Source organism: Canis lupus, chromosome 1 (genome assembly GCF_011100685.1).
Source record: "Canis lupus familiaris isolate Mischka breed German Shepherd chromosome 1, alternate assembly UU_Cfam_GSD_1.0, whole genome shotgun sequence".
In the NCBI taxonomy this organism is placed as follows: Eukaryota; Metazoa; Chordata; class Mammalia; order Carnivora; family Canidae; genus Canis; species Canis lupus.
In genome coordinates this window covers 52,067,735-52,088,890 of record NC_049222.1, presented here as the reverse complement: position 1 = coordinate 52,088,890, position 21,156 = coordinate 52,067,735, and the positions used below count along the sequence as shown (strand labels likewise).

Below are 21,156 nucleotides of genomic sequence, written 5' to 3'. Positions count from 1 at the left end.
AAAATAATAATTAAGTTTAGTGAAGACAGAGGTGCCTGGGTGGCTCAGTGAGCTAAGCATCTGCCTTCGGTTCAGGTCATGATCCCAATGTTCCAGGATTCAGCCCCTCAGCGAGCTCCCTCTTCAGTGGGGAGTCTGCTTCTCCCTCTGCTCTTCACCCTGTCTTTTGCTTGCTATCTCGAGTGTGCACACTCTCTATCTCTCTCAAATAAATTTTTTTAAAGTCTTAAAAAAATAAAAAGTTTATTGAAAACTGAAAGCTAAAGACTCATTTCACAATGTTAGTTTATTGACTATCAATGTTTTGTTAAAACATTCTATTGAGATTGAGATATATCTATATTTGCATGATTAATTTATGCCAAATAATTACTTTGTTTTAAAAAATGCATGTGAATGTTCATGGTCATGCAAATTACAGGTATTTAATCTGGCTATGCATTTTTTAAAAATTTATTTATGACAGTCACACAGAGAGAGAGAGAGGCAGAGACACAGGCAGAGGGAGAAGCAGGCTCCATGCACCGGGAGCCCGATGTGGGATTCGATCCTGGACTCTCCAGGATCGCGCCCTGGGCCAAAGGCAGGCGCCAAACCGCTGCGCCACCCAGGGATCCCTGGCTATGCATTTTTGATGGATGTTAGTTTTATAATGTACCAAGTATTCTGAAGTACAGTCTTTAGCTTAGCCTTTCTCCCTTTATCATCTTGGTTCATGCCCATGAAATGGGTAGATATGCTGGCCAAGAAGTTATAAGCAGGACAAAAAGAGATTCTGGCCTTCTTAAACAAATTGAAAACAAATTGAATCAGGAATCAAAAATCTCCAAACAAACAAAAGCCTAGGGCCAGATGGCCTACCAAACATTTAAAGAAGAGTTAATACCCATACTTCTCAAATTGCTCCAAAAAAACAGAAATGGAAAGAAAACTTCCAGATTTATTCTACAAGGTCAGCATTACCTTGATTCTAAAGCCAGATGAAGACTCCACCAAAAAAGAGAATTACAGGCCAATATCCCTGGTGAACATGGATGCAAAAAACTCTCAGCAAGGCACTAGCTAATTGAATTAAACAACACATTAAAAGAATCATTCACCATGATCAAGTGAGATTTATTCCTGGGATACAAGGGTGGTTCAATATTTGCAAATCAATCAACGTGATACAACACATTAATAAAAGAAAGGTTAAGAACCATATGATTCTCTCAATAGACACAGAAAAAGCATTTGACAAAATACAGCATCCTTTCTTTCTTTTTTTTTTTTTTTTTTTTTACAGCATTCTTTCTTGATAAAAATCCTCAACAAAGTAAGGATAGACATACCTCAACATCATAAATAGGCCATATATGAAGGACCCACAGCTAATACCATCCTCAATGGGGAAAACCTGAGAGCTTTTCTTCAAGGGGGGTCAGGAACAAGACAGGCATATTCACTCTCATCATTGTTATTTAACATAGTACTGGAAGTCCTAGCCTTAGTAATCAGACAACAAAAGGAAATGAAAGCAATCCAAATATGCAAGGCAGAAGTCAGGCTTTCCTCTTCACAGAAAATATGATACTCTTTGTAGAAAACATGAAAGACTCCATCAAAAAGTTGCCAGAATTGATAGACAAATTCAGTAAAGTCACAGGATACAAAATCAACATACAAAAATCAGTTACATTTCTATATAATAATAATAAAGCAGCAGAAAGAGAAATCAAGAAATTGATCCTATTTGCAATTGCACTAAAATCCATAAGATACCTAGGAATAAACCTAACCAAAGAGGTAAAAGATCTGCATGCTGAAAACTATAGAACACTTATGAAAGAAATGAAGACAACACAAAGAAATGGAAAAATATTCCATATTCATGGATTGGAAGAAAAAATATTGTTAAAATGTCTATACTACCCAAAGGAATCTATACATGCAATGCAATCTCTATCAAAATACCATCAGCATTTTTCACAGAGCTAGAACTAACAATCCTGAAATTTGTATGGAACCACAAAAGACCCTGAATAACCAAAGCAATCTTGAAAAAGCAAAGCAAAGCAAAGCAGGAGCTCCAGACTTAAAGTTATATTACAAAGCTGTAGGGATCAAGAAAGTATGGTACTGGCACAAAAACAGACATATAAATCAGTAGAAGAGAATAGAAAACCCAGAAATGAACCCACAACTACATGGTAAACTAATCTTGGACAAAGCAGGAAAAAAATGTCCAATGGGAAAAAACAGTCTGTTCAACAAATGGTGATGCGAAAATTGGACAGCCACATGCAGAAGAATGAAACTAGACCACTTTCTTATGCTATACACAAAAATAAATTCAAAATGGATGAAAGACCTAAATGTGAGATAGAGGAAATCCCAGAGGAAAACACAGGCAGCAACCTCTTTGACATTGACCATAGCAACTTCCTTATAATACATGTCTCCAGGGGCAAAGGAAACAAACACAAAAATGAACTATTGGCACTTCATCAAGATAAAAGCCTGGGCACACTAAAAGACAACCTACAGAATGGGAGAAGATATTTGCAAATGACATATCAGATAAAGGGCTAGTTTCCAAAATCTATAAAGAACTTATGAAACTCAACACCAAAGAAACAAACAATACAATCATGAAATGGGCAAAAGACATGAAGAGAAATCTCACAGAGGAAGACATAGACATGGCCAACATGCACATGAGAAAATGCTCCGCATCACTTGCCATCAGGGAAATACAAATCAAAACCACAATGAGATACCACCTCACACCAGTGAGAATGGGGAAAATTAACAAGGCAGAAAACCACAAATGTTGGAGAGGATGCGGAGAAAAGGGAACCCTCTTACACTGTTGGTGGGAATGTGAACTGGTGCAGCCACTCTGGAAAACTGTGTGGAGGTTCCTCAAACAGTTAAAAATAGACCTGCCCTACGACCCAGCAATTGCACTGTTGGGGATTTACCCCAAAGATTCAGATGCAATGAAACGCCGGGACACCTGCACCCCGATGTTTATAGCAGCAATGGCCACAATAGCCAAACCGTGGAAGGAGCCTCAGTGTCCATCGAAAGATGAATGGATAAAGAAGATGTGGTTTATGTATACAATGGAATATTACTCAGCCATTAGAAACGACAAATACCCACCATTTGCTTCAACGTGGATGGAACTGGAGGGTATTATGCTGAGTGAAGTAAGTCAATCAGAGAAGGACAAACATAGTATGTTCTCATTCATTTGGGGAATATAAATAATAGTGAAAGGGAATAGAAGGGAAGGGAGAAGAAATGTGTGGGAAATATCAGAAAGGGAGACAGAACATAAAGACTCCTAACTCTGGGAAATGAACTAGGGGTGGTGGAAGGGGAGGAGGGCAGGGGGTGGTGGTGAATGGGTGACGGGCACTGAGGGGGGCACTTGATGGGATGAGCACTGGGTGTTATTCTGTATGTTGGTAAATTGAACACCAATAAAAAATTAATTTATTAAAAAAAAAAAAGCCTGGGCACAATGAAGGAAACAATCAACAAAATTAAAAAGCAACCTTCAGAATGGGAGAAGATGTTTGCAAATGACATATCTGATAAAGGATTTGTATCAAAATACCTAAAGAACTTACAAAACTCAACACTCAAAAAACAAATAATCTAGTTAAAAAATGGGCAGAAGACATGAAGACATTTTTCCAAAGAAGAGATATAGATGGTTAACAGACACAGGAAAAGATGTTCAACATCACGCATCAACAGGGAAATAAAAATCAAAATTACAATGAGATATGATCCTCACACTTGTCAGAATGGCTAAAATTAACAACACAGGAAACAATAGGTATTGGTGAGTGTGAGGAAAAAGGGGAACCCTCTTACACTGCTGGTGGGACTGCAAATTAGTGCAGCCACCCTGAAAAATGTTATGGAGGTTCCTCAAAAAGTTAAAATTAGAACTACCCTACAACTCAGCATTTGCACTACTAGGTATTTATCCAAAGGATACAAAAATACTGATTGGAAAGGACACATGCACCCCAATGTTTATAGCAACATTATCAACAATAGCCAAATTATGGAAGAGCCCAAGTGTTTATCGACTGATGAATGGATAAAGAAGATGCAGTATATGCATATATATATACATATATATATGTAAAATGGAATATTACTCACAAAAAAGAATGAAATCTTGCCATTTGCAACAGCTGTAGATGGAGTTACAGAGTATTATGCTAAGCAAAATAAGTCAGAGAAACACAAATACCAAATGATTTCACTCGTGTGAAATTTAAGAAACAAAACAGATGAACATAGAAGGAAAAAACAAAGAGAGGCAAACCATAAGAGACTTAACTATAGAGGACAAACAGGGTTGCCTGAGTGAGGTGGGTGGTGGGATAGGCTAGATGTGTGTAGGTATTTAGGACGGCCCTTGTGATGAGTACTGAGTGTTGTATGTGAGTGATGAATCACTAAATTCTACACCTAAAACTAATATTACACTGTATGTTGACTAACTGTAAGTTAATAAAATATTGAAAAAAACCCCACATTTTGAATCAAACCAATTTAAATGTGAACCACTTCTGCTTCTGAGTGACCTTAAGCAAAACAATAAAATTTTCTAAGTTGAATTCTCTTCTCTATAAACTTGTCTTACTGCTTTCATATAAGGCAGTTATGAGGATTAGGTTAAGGGATACACAGGAAAATCCCAGAGAGTTAATAGTACATAATGTTCACTCCATTCGTGTTAATTTATCTTCCATGTTCTAGATAGTTGATACCTCACTCTGCAAGTTGGATTAGACTAAAAGTATTTCATTAAGTCACTTTTTTTTTTTTTACATTTCTTAATCAGGATGCTAATAGTGTGTCACAGTTTAATTGGCAACACTTTTTCTTTCTCAGGACTCCATAAAATATAGATTATCTTTAACACTTGATTACATCTTACATTTGATGATATTCGGTAAGATGTTTTCAAACACGGTTTTTGAAATATACTCTAGGGAAACCTCCCTGTCTATGAAGACCTGGTTCCACAAGGTGATTATACTATATACACTGCTTTTATCAATGATTGTTGAGAAGGAATGCTACTGGATTAAAAAAAAAAACATTTAAGGGGCACCTGGCTGGCTCAGTCATTGAGCATGGGATTCTTGATCTTGGGGTTGTGAGTTTGAGCCCCACACTGGGCTTAGAGATTACTTAGAGAAATTTAAAAAAATATTTGAATGCCTTCTGGCAAAAACAGTGGAACAATATGAGAGGGATAGCTAATACTCTGTTTCATGCTCTGAATCAGGTGAACTTGTTGCCAGTTTTCTATGTTCAGAATTTTTCTCAAGCTATTATTGATCACTACTCCACAATGGAAATTGATGATAAGAAAACATTTTTGCTTTACAATGCATTTGAGTTTGTGGAGACGATCAGCAATAACTGCTCTGATTTGACAGCACATAATAATTGCTAAAGTGGATCAATGAAACTTCCATTTACTTCAGTACATTAAATAAAAGAAGTCTGTGGATCAGAACTGCCTTAGAACTGTTCTTTCTGGCAAAGCAATTTACATTTTCAGAGTATCTGTCGCTTAGGTTTGAATGGAGAATCTGTCTTTTAAGTCTTGGCTGTGGCTCATTTCTATCATGTGACCTTAGGCAAGTCATTTGATCCAATTCTTAGCTTCTTTATTTGTAAAGCAAGGATAACAGTTCCAAAAATAATACTTCCCTGTCCTCTCTACTGCTTGCCTGTGGGAATTTGGGGTAATGTTGATGAAATCATATACTCTCTGTGACAAGGAGCCATGCGGTAGAGCAGAGACCACCACTGGCCAATAGGCTAATCAAATTCTACTGGGGATGCTATTCTTTTCTCACTGGTAACCTTTTAAAAGACATGTTGAAATGAACTTCTGGATTTTGTTCTTCACTTACATATAAATCTTGAATTGTTAGATAATGTGGCTCAATGGTGAAATGACAGTGAAAAGTCCTTAAACTCTATGTCTTGTTACACTCATTCAAGGTTTTACACGCCCTCAGTCTTCCCTGAGTTTATCACAGAAGGATAGAGCTGTGCTACCTTCACAAAGTGTTTAAGGTTATTTTTAATAACCTTATGCAAGGTCCCAGTCATGGCCTCGGTACCAACTTTTCAATGACTTCTTCCAAAGACACAATTCTAAAGATGTTCCTCAAGATTCCTGTTCTCTTGCTCTTCAAACACCAGTCTAGGTATTGCTATGAAGGGACTTTGTAGACAGAATTAAGGTTAGTAATGAGCTGACCTTCAAAGATTATCCAAGATTAGCAGGGGCAGGCCCGATGTTATCACATGAGTTCTTAATAGCAGAGAAGTAAGGCAGATGAGATGTGGCAGAGGGCACTGGAAGCATGAGAAGGACTTGACTGGCCACTGCTGGCTTTGAAGATGGAGAGTCCATGAACCGGGAAGGTGGGCAGCCTCTACAAGTTGAGAGCTACCCTCTGCTGACACCCAGCCAGGAACCAGGACGGCAGTCCTGGAACTGATTTCTGCCAATGACTGGGATGACTTGGAAGAAGATCTTTCTCCAGACCCTCTGTAAGGAATGCTGGGTGGCTGACATCTTGATTTTGGCTGTATTGGAGTCTGACCATAATACCCAGCCAAACCCACTGGACCTCTGATCTAAAGAACTGTAAGATAATAAATGGGTGCTGTTTAAGCAGTTAAATTTGTGGTAGCTTATTATGGAAGCAACAGAAAACAAATATACCATCCATCTACACCCATCTTTTCAGCAAATGTTTTTTTGAGCTCTAGAACTACAGGAACTGTTCTTGAGCTGATGATCAAGCAATGACAAGGAAACAAGTCTTTGCCTTCATGGAATTTATATTCTAGTAACAATACCGAAGATTTGAAAAAAAAAAAAAAGACCCCAGCTTTTGGCTCATTGTTATTTGATCCCATAGGCCTAGTAGATTACAGAAAGCCTGGGTCTGTTAGCCTGCCCTGGTGATGGAGAAGGAACCAGATGGTATCCTGTCCTCCATGGCCCATATCTTATGTATTTGAGTGGGCTCTCAAATCCAGTTGGTTGGTAGCTTCAGGACTCATAATCTCAAATGCTCTTTGGTTGGGTTTGTAAACACAATATGCATACTTTACTGTAGTCCTTAGCAAGGATTTAGCAAAAATCACATAAAATGGCACTCCTAGCAAAGATTCAGCAAATATTGCTTATAGAAATTCTAAGAGACAGCTGATAACAATACTTGGTGACTATAGTTAACAATACTGTGTTGTGTATTTGCAAGCTGCTAAGAGAATAGATCTTAAAAGTTTTCCTCACAAGAGGAAAAAAGGTAATTATGTGAGGTGATAGATGTTAACTGAAGTTCTTGTGGTATTTAGCAATATATATCAAATCATTATGTTGTATACCTTAAACTTATACCTGTTATATGTCAATTATATCTCAATAAAACTAAGAAAACAAACCAAACAAGAACCAAATCAAACAACAACAACAAAAAATCAAAACCAAAACCAAACCAAAACCAAACACCCTCCCAAAAAATGTGTTTGGAGGTTGCCCACCCAGGAAGGTCTTCTCAGGATCTTCCAGGAATAAGATAGCATGTAGGTAGGGCTAAGGAAGCTGACTTTCCTATTCTTCAGCAAGAAGGAAATAGTAATGGTCAGTAATTTGAAACGTTGTTCTATTTCTTTACTGTTTCATTGGCTAAGAAAATGCACTAAGTCTAAGCACCCTCCTCTTGCCATTGAGCAGTCTCAACAAGTCTACCATCGCATCTGGATTTTTATTCTTCCAGATTCATGCCCTGACCTCAGGGTCAAGGTATTAAAAAATGCAGAAGAAGTTGGTAGGTGATAAGGAACTGAAAGCTGGTTTGTTTCTTCAGAGTAATGGAAACCCCCTTCACTCTCTAGGTCTCCGGTAGGGTATGCATTGATTCAGGCACAAGGAAATCGTCAGGAATTCAGACAGTGAGGAAATCTTCAGTGGATTTGATAAACGGAAAATAGCTGCATGCAGCAGGCTTTCCATCTCTAAGGATTTTTTTAGGAGGCTTTGCTATGTTGGCATATGGTAAGCATCCAGTAATTTTTTTTTCAATGAATCAATCAATAGTACTATGTGGTCCTCTCTTGGGAATCTCTCAAATGGCTGGTAAAAACCACACTGCTCTCCATGACTTTTTGAGCTAACCTGGTACATTTGTTGTTCTGGAAGTAGTGAGACCAGCCTTAGGGTGCGAGCAAGAAGGTCTAGTATTCCGCAGTGTAACAGAAAGCTTGGCAGGTATATAAATAAAGGTGGGCATGTCATCAGGTTTTGACAGCCCTGGCATCACACTCTTTTTCCTCATTCCACTGTTATCTAAAATCTTAACAGGAATTACTTCAGAAATTTCAGTTGTTCACCACAAAAATATAAATATTGTACTACTTCTTTCTCAATATCATCATTCTATTCATATAGATTTTAAGAAACTTTGAAAAGATAACATATATTCCACTGCTTCTAGACAGACCTATAGCTCAGCCATCTGCTTAGGTTATTGTTTACCATATTTATAATAAATAAACACACCCACATAGAAACGTGTATAATATTAATTTCTCTTAGAAGAACTACAACCACCTTGAAACCCTTTATGTGTATAAATAAATACACAACTTACCTACAGGTGAAAACAAAGCTTGAAATATTAGCTTTTTAGTTTATGATAAAGATAACTTCAAGGCTTAAATAAATTTTAAGATAAATGCACGGTTTATTTGTAGGAAGAAGCAGCAGAGTTGTAACAGGTATGCAAACTCTCAAAGTCACTGGATGGAGAGTCATTTTCTGTTCACTGCCATCACAAAATGGATATAAATGGGCTCACAGAAGGCTCATGTTAAAATACTGTATTCAAAGGGGGAAAAAAGCAAATTGATCTTGGAACAATCCAAATACAACTTAGCCATAGCAACATTGTCACCATTACTTTTTTTTTCTTTATTACTTGGAACATTAATTCAGGATATACATGAGAATATCATATAGAAATCAGGCAAGCAAAGAAATATCAATAGTATTTGCAGTTTTTCCTTTTTTTTTTTTTTTTTTTTTAGTATTTGCAGTTTTTCTAAGGAATGCCCATTATATTTTCAATCCTTCTTCATTGATGGTTAAGCTTATGCTGAGCTATATACATCCCATCCTGTCAATGTGAAAAATATAGATTTTTGAGGAAGACAATAAAAATGGAAAGCCGATTTCATACTAAGTGGGGAATTCCTCCTAAGGTTTTGTTTGGCTCAAGTAAACCAAAACCGGTGTGACAGGGAGCTGACATGGGGTGTGTGACCCCGACTCGTGTAGTCAGCAGCATGCTTGTGGGAGTTTCTGGGGAACAGTTCCTCAGCTAAAGAGATAAAGGTTTCTAAAGAGAGCCCATGTGTGGTGAGAAGACAATGAGATTTCTTTGAAGGGCGCTACCTCCATGCTCTGCTTTCAATCCCACCTGGCTGGTAGGACCTTCTGGAGAGCCCTGAATGTGTTCCCAGCAGTGGGATGAAACAAAGCCCTGGGGCTTCATCATGGTTGAGAATCTGATGGAGCCTGGACAGCAGGACTGAAGGCCTGGGTTTGCACTTCCAGAGTTTTCAGTGCCCACGATGGGTGAGTATATTTTTCCTTTGAGAGGGAGTGCCGCCAGGGGTCATTTCTACCTGTGTGACAGTGTTCCCTAGAAGAACAGAGGAATACTGGGCACGAGAAGCTGAAGTGAGTGCTGGAGACTCACCCTAGCTGAGGGACGAAGGAGAACATCCAGGATGGAGAGCCACTTCCCATGGCAAGTATCACTAGAGACCCATCAGCCATGCTCCCCAGGAGGTAACAGGCCTCATCACTTTCACGCCCAGGGAGTGAGTGTCATGCCAGCTCAGGGTGGCATCAGCTGTAAGAACTTCCCCTCTTGTCACCAGTGGTGTATTCCACCCTGACAACCTAGGGCACAGAATCTCAGTAGACAAGGTAGTGGGGGAATGAGAACACACAAAGCAGAGAGATGGAAGGGAAGGCCTGGCGCACTCCTGTTTTCCACGGCAAGCTTCCGGCACAGAACAGATCTGAGCTGGGGGAGGGGAGAATATTTGAGGGCAAATCAAGTTCAGAGTTTTGATCAATCTGTTAAAGAAGTGATTCCAAGCACTGGAGTTGTGTGACTCAAAGTGCCTTTGATCTTATGAGTGAGTAGAACAATTAAGGCCCCTGTTAAGTTTTATGTAGTCAGGGAAAGACTCCCCCACTGAATAAAGCTTATTTTTTTGTCTCCAATTCCCTTTTAAACTTGCCTTTTAATTATGTCATGAATAGTGACTATTCAACATAACAATTACACTGGTGACATGCTTATTTTCCCTGCAATGTCCACATAGAGACCTCTAAAAAGTCATTTGTTGGTGCTTGTGAAAGATTTGCATATAAAGGAAAATGAGAATGAGACCTTAATTATCTACAAATCCATAGATGATATTTTAGGTGACTTAAAAAGTACAAATTATGATCTGGCCAAATCTAGGAGCCTCCTTAAATTAAAGCTGTAGAAATCACTATGTGCTTTCTTGCCCAGATTAAGTAAAACTTTCTGTTGCAAAAATAGAAAAGAACACTGTTTTCTCTTGGGCGAATATTTGCATGCTTGCTCATTTGGGGCCCATCTTGAGCTTTTAAATACATTAAAGCATATTATACAGATTTCTCTAGACATATCTTAAAGGCCTAAACTGAATTGGTGGAAATCTCCTTTTCAGAAATGTGCCAGTTTCCAGCTAACAGTGGAGATGTACTGGCCAAAGTCTGGGAACCAGCTGGAATTAAATCATTCTGTACATTGATCCATTTTGGAGTACCTCAGAGTGGGTGTAAGGGCTGACAAAACACAAATTTCAAACATGATTTGGCAGACAGGTTGAGCAAGAAGCCAACTGTCCCCACCCTATCCCTGTATCAGGGCCCTAGTTGAAGAGTTAGACACAGGAAACAGAATCTACACAGTAGGAGAGATGTTAGCAAGTCCTGGGACAGACTGAGTGATTTCTTCTGCTGGGCTCAGCAAGTTCAGGGGAGGTTCCTGAGATGTGATGTTTGAGTTCACTTCTGGAGGAAGAACATGTACTATCTCCTGGGAGTCCCTGGACTGCGATTAGGGTGGTCCTTCAAGGTCAAGAATATGGGAGTAGGACACATAGTCCATTCCAGCAACCAGGCAATAGGCACACAGATGGCCAGCACCCATCTCAAGCCTTTCTTTCCGTAAAACTATTGTGTTGCAATAGTTTAGAAATGATTAATGGGGTTTACCTATGCGAGTTGTTCTCCATAACAGAAATTTGCCATTAATCTGGGACTATTGTGATGTGCCTGGGTCATGAATGTGTCTACAGCTCGGGGTTCTTCTGACAATGTGATTCATTTAGATGAACTTACTCAGGGGATTTGAGGGAGGTGCTGTGGTAAAAACCAGAACGATGTGGCTAATGCAGGTGAAACTGGGATGCCCAGAATGCAACTTGGAGACTAAGACTCAGAATGATTCACACAGAAAAACTGCAAATATAAAAGCCACTTACAAACTGAAAGCTGTGTCCGTCTTGGAAAAAGGTTGGGATTTCAATGGTCCATTGGGGCAGGCTATTTTCGGTAAACCTCTAGATCAGACCTTTTGATTAGATAAATATTTTAACCCTCTCCTGAAATAAGTGAGGAATCCAGAGAAGGAGCTAAAACTAATGGGAGGACGAAGAGTGGAATAGTAAAAGTTTCTCTCCAATGGGATATTTCTGCAAGCAGAGACTCTTAGGAAACAAATTTTGCATAGTGTTTCTGACTGCTGGCATATACACAAAAGATACTGATTTTCGAAAATTTATATTGTATCTGATCACCTTACCAAATTATCCTATGATTTATAACAGGTTTCACTTAGTTCCCTTGGAAGGACTGCACAAAACCACATCCATACCGCTTTACCCACAACCCATGAAGCAGGCAAGTGATGTCACATTTACCTACCACCTGCTAATTTGTAAAACAACTTGACTCGTGTTCTAGCCTTCTTTATTCCCCTCATCTTCAGGCCACTGACATCCCTCCAAAAGTGACCCCCTTGCAGCTCCCTGCACATCAATGGGTTCTCAATAGTCCTCCAAACAAATTGCTTTCCTAATTAAGGAGATGGAATCACAGAGTAGTTATACAACCTGTCAAAGGTCACACAGCTGATTAACCTCAAGCCAGGTTAAGCCTTTGCTCTTAAATACCGTCCCATTTCTTGTTCTTCCGCATATTGTTCTATCTGTCCTTGTCTGCAAAGTGAACTTCAACTTACTGATGCAAACTCCATTCAAGCACACACTGGCCTGACCCCCTTGCCCAGCTGGCTGGACAGGGGCAAGAACAGATGCAGGTCATGCAGTCCCCTACCCCACGTGGGTCCCTAGGATCCTCCAGAAGGTTGGTGGCAGCAGCTTCCTTGGGGGAATCTGGGGTGCCTGGGGCCTCACCCCAAGCTGAAGAAGGACTGGTGTGCTTCTATGAAGAGAAGAGACAAAGAGACAGACACACAGGGATAAATGCCAGGCACAGATGGAGGCAGCAATTGGAGTGGTGATCTCCAAGCCAAGGATTTCCAGCCTCACCAGGAGCTAGGAGTCAGGCATGGCATGTATTCCTCCCTAGAGACTTGGACAGCATGGCCCTACTGACACCTGGAATTCGGGCTTCTGGCCTCCAGAGCTGGGAGACAATTCATTTCTGTTGTTTCTGCCTCTCAGTTTGTGGAAATTTGTTACAGCAGCCCTAACAAACTAATACACAGCTTTCAGAGCCGGATTCTGATTTCCTCGGTCATCACCCTGCCAGCTCATGTGTTTCCAGATACAGATGGACAACTCTAAGAATAATTTTTTCCTCTTGGCAGATGCAACCAGGAAAGTCTCCAGAGAACCACAGACACAGAGGCAATTTCTGATATGTGCCAGCCCCCAGTATGGATTTTTTTTTTTAACAAGTGAATTAGGTTTAAAAAACTTGAATGAAGCAATCTGAGTGAAAAGGAAATGTTTTCAGTAAGCATTTATAGATTTCAAAAATGGTAAGGCCATCTTACAGGCTGACCACATGCAAGGTGCCTCAGCGAGGGCAGAGAAGTCTTGACTTTTCCCAGGATGCTCTGTGCCCTGAGGCTGTTCTCAGATTACTGCAGAGTCATCGGTGGTGTTTGCAGATACATAGGCCCTTCTTTCACACCCCCTGAGATTTTGGAAGGTGTGCTTATAAAGAATGCTTGGAAGAAGAAGAGATGTTGATCTTGGAGAAATGAAGATTAAGGGGGAAGGAAGGTTTTATATAATTTTTTGAAGGCCTGCTCTTTGGGAAAGGGATTAGACACTATTCTGTGTGGTTTAGGTTAGACAGGTAAGTCAGAATTTTAGCCGCAGCTTTCAATTTAGTGTTGAATGTAGAATGGGTTATCTTATGAAATAGTGAAGCTACTTACTTAGGGCAAGACTGAATGAACAAGTGCTGGTCATGCAGACCGGGTTAGTGCATAAATTGCATATAAACACCTGCTAAGCATTTCATTCTTTTATGTATGCCACAGTCTGCACAGGAGAAAGAAAACCCAACATGAATGTTTTGTCCTTGTGGAACTTATGGTGGGATGTGGTAGTTGAGTAAATTGGAGACAGGTGCAGACTAAAGGGTCCCTATGTGTACCTGCCAGCTTTGTTATGATCCTAGGATTCTCTTTTAGGGCAACTAGTAAAATCTGAGCGGAGGGGAACTCAGGAGAGACAAGGTAGACGCATGATCATTCTGAATCTAACTTTCAGGAATGGAGGCGATAGTTCTAATGCATTCAAATGCTTTCAAATCTAATAAAACTAATGATTTCAAAGAAACTTTGAAGTAAATTTCTAAAATACAAGTCAAACTCAAAACTGGACAGAATCCCACTTGGGAAATTTAATCCCAAGATTAAATATAAACTCTGGGAAATAACCTTTATACAAGTCAATTACAAGACAAAGAACTGATGCCTTTTTTGATACACAATCAGCTTCCAAAAGTTCATCAACATTTTAAGGGACCATTGAGAACAGGTCCCATTGGGCTCACGGAAACATCTGGGAAGGTTTGAATCCGGTTGACGAGATCACTTAGGTGTTCATTAGAAGTGTTTTAAATGCCTACCAGTGGAATCCAATTGTATCTAGCTTTTTCAAACTACTTAAACTTCAGGGTCAAAGACTGTACAAAAACTCTGAAATTCAGCAAATTTAATGCACCCTTATAACTATATGTTATAACGTGTCTGAACTTGAATTGCAAGTTTTAAAATCTCTTTTTCATAGATTTTTATTAGTCTCCAGTGGCATACATCCTAGAAGTGCCCTAGAAAAACCTACACACGAGGGCCCATGTTGATTTCCACATCCACATAAACACGTTATTTCATTACTCTATTTTCACATGTTCCATGATATAAACTTATGGTGCTATTAGAATCACTGATGCCTGGAGTCTCTGAACGGTTTTAGGACTATTGGTGCAGTTGGAAACAAAGGAACCAAAATTAGGATTGCCTCCAGAAAACAGGCTGATTGGATAGCTCTAATCTGCTGGTGGAGCCCCATATTTTAGCTATAAATGTTTTAATGCCATTTATTGTTTCATGCTTCTCAAATGCAATACACTGCACCATTAATTTCGTAGTTTCATCTCTGGAAGCTATAAATTGAACATTTCTATTGTCTTAATTTCCTGTAACCTTTAATAACATTTGTGAAAGAATACAGGAAAGAAGAAATTGCTATTGTAGAAATTCTTCCTTCTCTTTCACCACAAAGCAGTGGCTGGAAAGACAGCATGGTTTCGACATGCAAAATTCATTTAGGAATAAAGAAAAGAAACTCAAACTTAGCTACTATTTGGATCTTCCAAAGAGGATACTGATCCAGGTTCCCCTCGTGTGGGCCCACTCAGGCTTCTCTTTTTAAAATACAACTTTCTCCAAAACATCAGTTACAAATTTGAGCTTAAAGACTATGCCAGAAGAGATGGACTTGAAAAACAGTTATATTTGTGGGTTTTAAAAAAGATTTTATTTATTTATTTGACAGAGAGAGCCAGAAAACACAAGCAGGGGGAGCTGCAGGTAGAGGGAGAGGGAGAAGCTAACTCCCCACTGAGCAGGGAGCCCAACACGGGGCTAGACCTCAGGACCCTGAGGTCATGATCTGAGCCTAAGGTAGACATTTAACTGACCAAGCCACCCAGGCACCCCTGAAAACCAGTTATCTTTGAATGAATCCCAGAGTCCTTAACTTATTGAGTCACCCACCTGGCATTTGGCAATTGGAGGCAAGATGAATCCTTTGAGGCAAAAGGATCATCCTCGCTGGGACAGGCTCAGAGGCTCATGGAAAGGCTAAGGGGATGAGTTACCCAGCAGGGAGCACAACACGTTCAATCATCTATTCATGTTGTGATATAATAATTTATATAGTAGTGCAATATTTGGATATAATATCATATGTATATAACATTGTACATGTATATAATGTATGACACATATGGCTATCTCATTTAAAGGCCAGGTTGTACATGAAGAACCTGTAGACATATTATCTTGAATTTTCAGTCACATCAACCCTACAAAAATTTTGTATTATATGTTAAAGAGATGATTTAGAAGAATTTAAAAGAACTATAAGCTCAGAGAGTTACATGATTTGCATCTTCTGACTCTAAGACGTTAGTCCACATTACAACTTTCATCTTTAGACTTCTGCGTGTTTATAACTTTTAAAATTTAGCCTAAAACCCTATAAAAATACTACTCATAAAGAGAAACACAAAGCCACTCTTACTCTCAGGACAGAAATAATATTGTGGTGCTTGCTATAAGTTTTAATACCTAGGTATAGACAATGGAATATTACTCAGCTATTAGAAATGACAAATACCCACCATTTGCTTCAATGTGGATGGAACTGGAGGGTATTATGCTGAGTGAAGTAAGTCAGTCAGAGAAGGACAAACATTATATGTTCTCATTCATTTGGGGAATATAAATAATAGTGAAAGGGAATATAAGGGAAGGGAGAAGAAATGTGTGGGAAATATCAGAAAGGGAGACAGAACGTAAAGACTGCTAACTCTGGGAAACGAACTAGGGGTGTTGGAAGGGGAGGAGGGCGGGGGGTGGGAGTGAATGGGTGACGGGCACTGGGGGTTATTCTGTATGCTAGTAAATTGAACACCAATAAAAAATAAATTAAAAAAAATACCTAGGTATAGAGTGTAGATCGGGGTACAGATCGGTGCTGCCAGCACCACCTGCTCCTCCCCACCCCTCTTTGGTTCCCTTCAGTCCTCTGGAGGACTCCATGTCTGGGGCACCTCATAGTCTGTGCCTGCTTCAATGTTTGTCCAGCTCTTATCTGCTCAGCCCCACTGCTCATTTCCAACAAAGTCCATTTGACATTAAAATAGGATAGAGATTACAGAAAAGGAGCAGGCAGTAGAATTAAGCTCAAGCTTGCTCTTAAAAGGAACAGACAGAGGACAAGGTCATTAAGTTTGAAGGACTCCTCTCTCATTCTTCCTGCATTTATATGTGCTACTCATTCTAAAAAAATATTTTGTGGTGGGGCTTGAAAGAAGTATATTTCAATCTGAATTTAACAAGACACTGATTTATGTGAAAGTTAAGTAGGGAAAACACAAAAACCTGTGAAGTTGTTTCAAATACGTTGAAATTAAGAATGAATTTTTTTCGAATGCTACATGAAATAAATTTCTATTACAATTTTATTTATGAATATAACTGTTACTAAATACATCTGCTAAGATTAAGTATATATGGTTCTGTGAATATGTATATCTATAATTATAAAACAGAATTTATTAAACTGCTATTAATGTTAAATTATTTCTATGCTAAAAATATATTATAATTGGAAATCCTGTGTGATATGCTTCCTCTGGTAGAACTGGATCTATGGCAACATAGCAGCCTTGAAGAAGAGTTTTAAGTTTTATATAGCTAGAATGCTCCAATTTTGTAATATGACCCTCTGGAAATACAGCTTACTGCATTCTGGCATTGTACTGACAGGTTTCTAAGATAAGTAGAAAATGAGGCTGAAGCTAATATTTTTCCCCTCAAATGTCAGGAAGATATTAAGCAGAAAAATAGTTGAATATGGAATTCCCTATGTATGCATTTAAAATTGCTCCTAAATAATTAACCTTGTTTGGGACCAGTTAAGGCTAGTGTATAAATTCCCAAATTGATTAAATCTAAATAGGGATATATGCCTTAAGCCAATTACTTCTTTGGTTAAGCATGTGAACATCAGTGAGTTAAAGAATTAAATCAAAAGTAGAAAAAAGATGTGGAAACCAATTGCTTTTGTTTAATAAATTAGTGATTTATTTCTTTGTGGTGGTTGAACAGACCCTTCTTTACAGGTTTCCTTGAGGCTGAGGGAGATTCTCATTGTCTTTTCAACATGATGGTTTTTCTTCTTTTATATAATACAAGATGATGCTTAGATTTAAGCTGCAGATTCTACCGTGGGACATGAAAGCATTAGCACAGGATGGTAGTAGCCACCTGCTCCTACTCAGGTGATGGAGGGGGAATGTGTGTTGGAGCTTATGGTCTATGATGGTTAGGCACAGACACACACATTTATATATGAGAAGAGCTACAGAGAGGCAGCTTTCATGATGAAAACACAGACATAGTAATAGTACACTTACCATGGGTTTCCGTGAGGATTATTGAGGAGACTCTTGCTAATCACACACTTCAAAACTGTTAGCAACAGCTGAGACTTTTTTTGGGGTGGCTGCTCCTTGATTCTTTCAGTTTTAAGTAACCCTCTCTGTCATCTCTCTATTTCTAACACCTTTATCTCTGTCATTTCTAGGTTTCTCTCCAGTTAACTGGAGTCTCAATATGATGGACGAACTTAGGGCTTCTTTTATGAACCATAATAGAACAATGTGTACACGTTAGAGGCATTCTATAACCCCATGGATATTTGATGCTGCTATACAGTAAAAATATGAAGTCTGAATAAAAAATACTCACACAAGTGTTTTCCATAAAGTAGAAATGCTGTTATTAGAACTGTCAGTTTATTAAATCATAGGGGATTCACTAGCTAACAGCCAGTTTTTAGTTTTCTGAAACTTGTCTCAATGTCCACATTAAGTCTTTTCTGCAATTCAGGTATTTTGGAATGGGTATTAACTCACTCCATTATGAGCGTTCTTAAGCTCCATAACTCCAGGTGAAATCCTTTTTACTAAATACCTCTAATATTAAGTATGTAAGTAGGTCCTACTATTGAAAGACAGCTAAAGACTTTCTGAGGGTTCCATGATTTCCTAAAATAGTCTGCCTGAATAACCAGACTTTTAATAGCAATTTATGAATAATATGAAAAATAATGATTCCAAACAAAGCAGTTGTTTGTGGCAGGAACACTCAGGGTTTTTTTTTGTTGTTGTTGTTTGATTTTTTTTCTTGTATGTACATGAGCAGATCACATCACCAAATTTTCATGCAGTGTTCCATTAAATTAGTAAATTGCTAACTTATTTACATGACTGTCAGGAATTCACTTCAAAAGTTGACTTATGCTGTGCATATGAGAAGTATGGAAATTTAAAGTTAGCAAGATGAAAGAAAATTAGAGATCACATCTTTTCGAGAGGAGTAAAAGGAAAATCATTTGCAATGAACAAATATACATACACCGCCTGCCAGAGATCACCACAACTTACTAGTACTTTTTTTAGAGTAAAGCAGATTCAGCTGAGCTCACCAGTCCTTTCCAAAGCTTATAGAGCAATTAAAATGAATAAATGTATCAGCACATATATATATTGATAATCAGCACTCACCATCAACTAAATAGCTACAAATTATCTATTTTTCTATTTTTCAGAAATGAGAACATGTATCAAAACTCCCTAGGCCATATTTTAATAATATTGCTTTAAAAATTCATCTTAAACCAATTAATAGAAATTGCAATTTTAATAGAAAGTCTCTAAAGGTAGAATTACTACCAAGAGAAAGGACAAACTCAAAACCTACTAATGTATTCAAAAGACTATTAAAAAAACTTCACAATTTAATTATTGGAAGATTATAGAACTGCTTCAGTGCTTCTGTACTGAGTAAGTAAGCTGTACGTGTGAGGAGTAATAAATGAAATTGTTAATTTTACTGTTTCTCTGGGGAGTAGCAGGAGAAGGATGGGAGTTACGCTATTTAGATCTCCAAATGGATCTTGGTTTATAAGCAATAATAAATCCTAAGTGTGTTGCTAATTAACTCCACTTCACACCACTCCCTTTTTTTAAGGCTTAGAAGACATTTGACTCCTGGGATCACTCACCATTCATATTCTTAAAGATGTTCAGGATGGGGAGGATTTGACGGTAATAGGGCACCAAAGCTTCACCCACCATCTCAGCTGACACAACCAGATGCTGGAGGACTTTAAGGGTGACGCAGATGACCTGTCGGTTTCGAAGATTCAAGGCATCTGTATGGTAGGAAAAGGAACAAACCAAAAATAAAAAGCATTAATTTCTACAATTTCAAGGCGAAGTCGACTTATAGACTACTTAATTGAGCTGTACTTGGTTTAGTTGGCTGAACCTTTATTACTATAGTTTTAGTGATGCCCTGTAGCTGTTAATGTTATAAACAAGATCTTGTTTGTACATTATTTGTTTTTCCAGGCCATTCCTCACCAATCTTAAGAAAGCCACTCATTATCCTTCACAGAAGAGGCAGGCGATGGGCAAGTGGCATGAAAGAGGAAAGATCAGTCAGTGTCACTGGGGTGAAAGGGCACCATGAAGGCTGACAGACAAATTTCTATGCAACAATCCTTCCCAGTTAACAACTTCTGTGATCCTTAAAACCATTACCATGAAATAAACATTTATTTGGGAAGAACTGGGTGTGGTATGTGTGAGTAGAAACTATAGGTTGTAACCAACACTGACAGTGTTCCTGTAGAAGTGAATATAAAGTGACTATATTTAGATTCTCAGGAAAGCAGGAAAGAAAAGCAAATTTTTAAAGCTCAGAACTTTAGAAGACATCAACAGTAAATAAGAGCCCCAAAGAATACAAAATGGGTTTTAACGAACACTTCTGAGTGCATAGTAACAAGTTATACTGCAGAGATAGGATGGGGAAAAGTAAGTTACCTGGTTGTCCCCTCACGTGCTGGGTATGAAAGGTACCATTTGTTCCAGTGGGGAAAGCAGAGGACGAGGGATACTGATAATTGGCTCTATGAACTTGCTAACTCCCCTACATGTCTCCGTTTCATCAATTGTGGGAAAGTATTATTTACTGTCTAAAATGACCTAAAAGTTCCAAGATTGAAATAGAAGGGCTATAAAACATCTATCATAGAAAGTCAGCAGTGGTGACTGTTAAACTGATACCCCCACACTACTCTAAGAGAAAGTCAAAGGCTCTTACTTATAAGTTGTTCTGTCTTCTAAAGAATAGATTGGCTATGATTAAACTATGTGTCATTTGCGGAAGGACAAAAGGAACCAGGCTACCAAAAGGGATGATACCATGGTCAAGATATGTGATACAGTTCTGACATTATTCTTGAACACTAGCTCACATTTCCAATAGCCTAGATCTTCTAGCACCTCAAATTCAGTTTGTCCCAAAGATAAGTTTCCTCCATAAACTTTATATTTTCCTACATTCTCCATATTAGTAATGATACAACTAGATTCCCAGCCTCCCAAGTTCAAAATCTGTTTCTCACTTCTCACATTTCTCCTGCCACAAAGACATCTTGTTCTATTTTTGAGGTAACTCTTGAGTTTGTGTCCTCATCCCATCCTCGCCTCCTCTCCTCTAGTCCTGGGTCTCCATCCTCATCTCCACTCCTGTGGTCCTGTTTCTCCATCCTCACCTCCATTTCTGTGGTCCTCGGTCTTCAACTTCGCCTCTACTCTGCTGGGCCTAGGTCTCCATCCTTACCTCTACTCCTCTGTTTCTTGCCCCTGGA

At 38.7% G+C, this 21,156-nt stretch overlaps 1 protein-coding gene across 4 annotated transcripts in view; it reads right to left on the bottom strand.

Moving 5' to 3' along the window:
- Positions 1 to 21,156, bottom strand: part of PACRG (parkin coregulated) — a 521,242-nt gene that overhangs the window by 183,987 nt on the left and 316,099 nt on the right. For 3 of the 4 annotated variants that reach the window (XM_038526512.1, XM_038526514.1, XM_038526513.1), the window contains exon 4: positions 19,501 to 19,650. In XM_038526512.1, the coding sequence (XP_038382440.1) occupies positions 19,501 to 19,650 (150 nt within the window). Of the gene's footprint in view, positions 1 to 17,493; positions 17,655 to 19,500; positions 19,651 to 21,156 lie in introns of those variants that run through there. The other variant, XM_038526515.1, reaches the window with a different exon arrangement.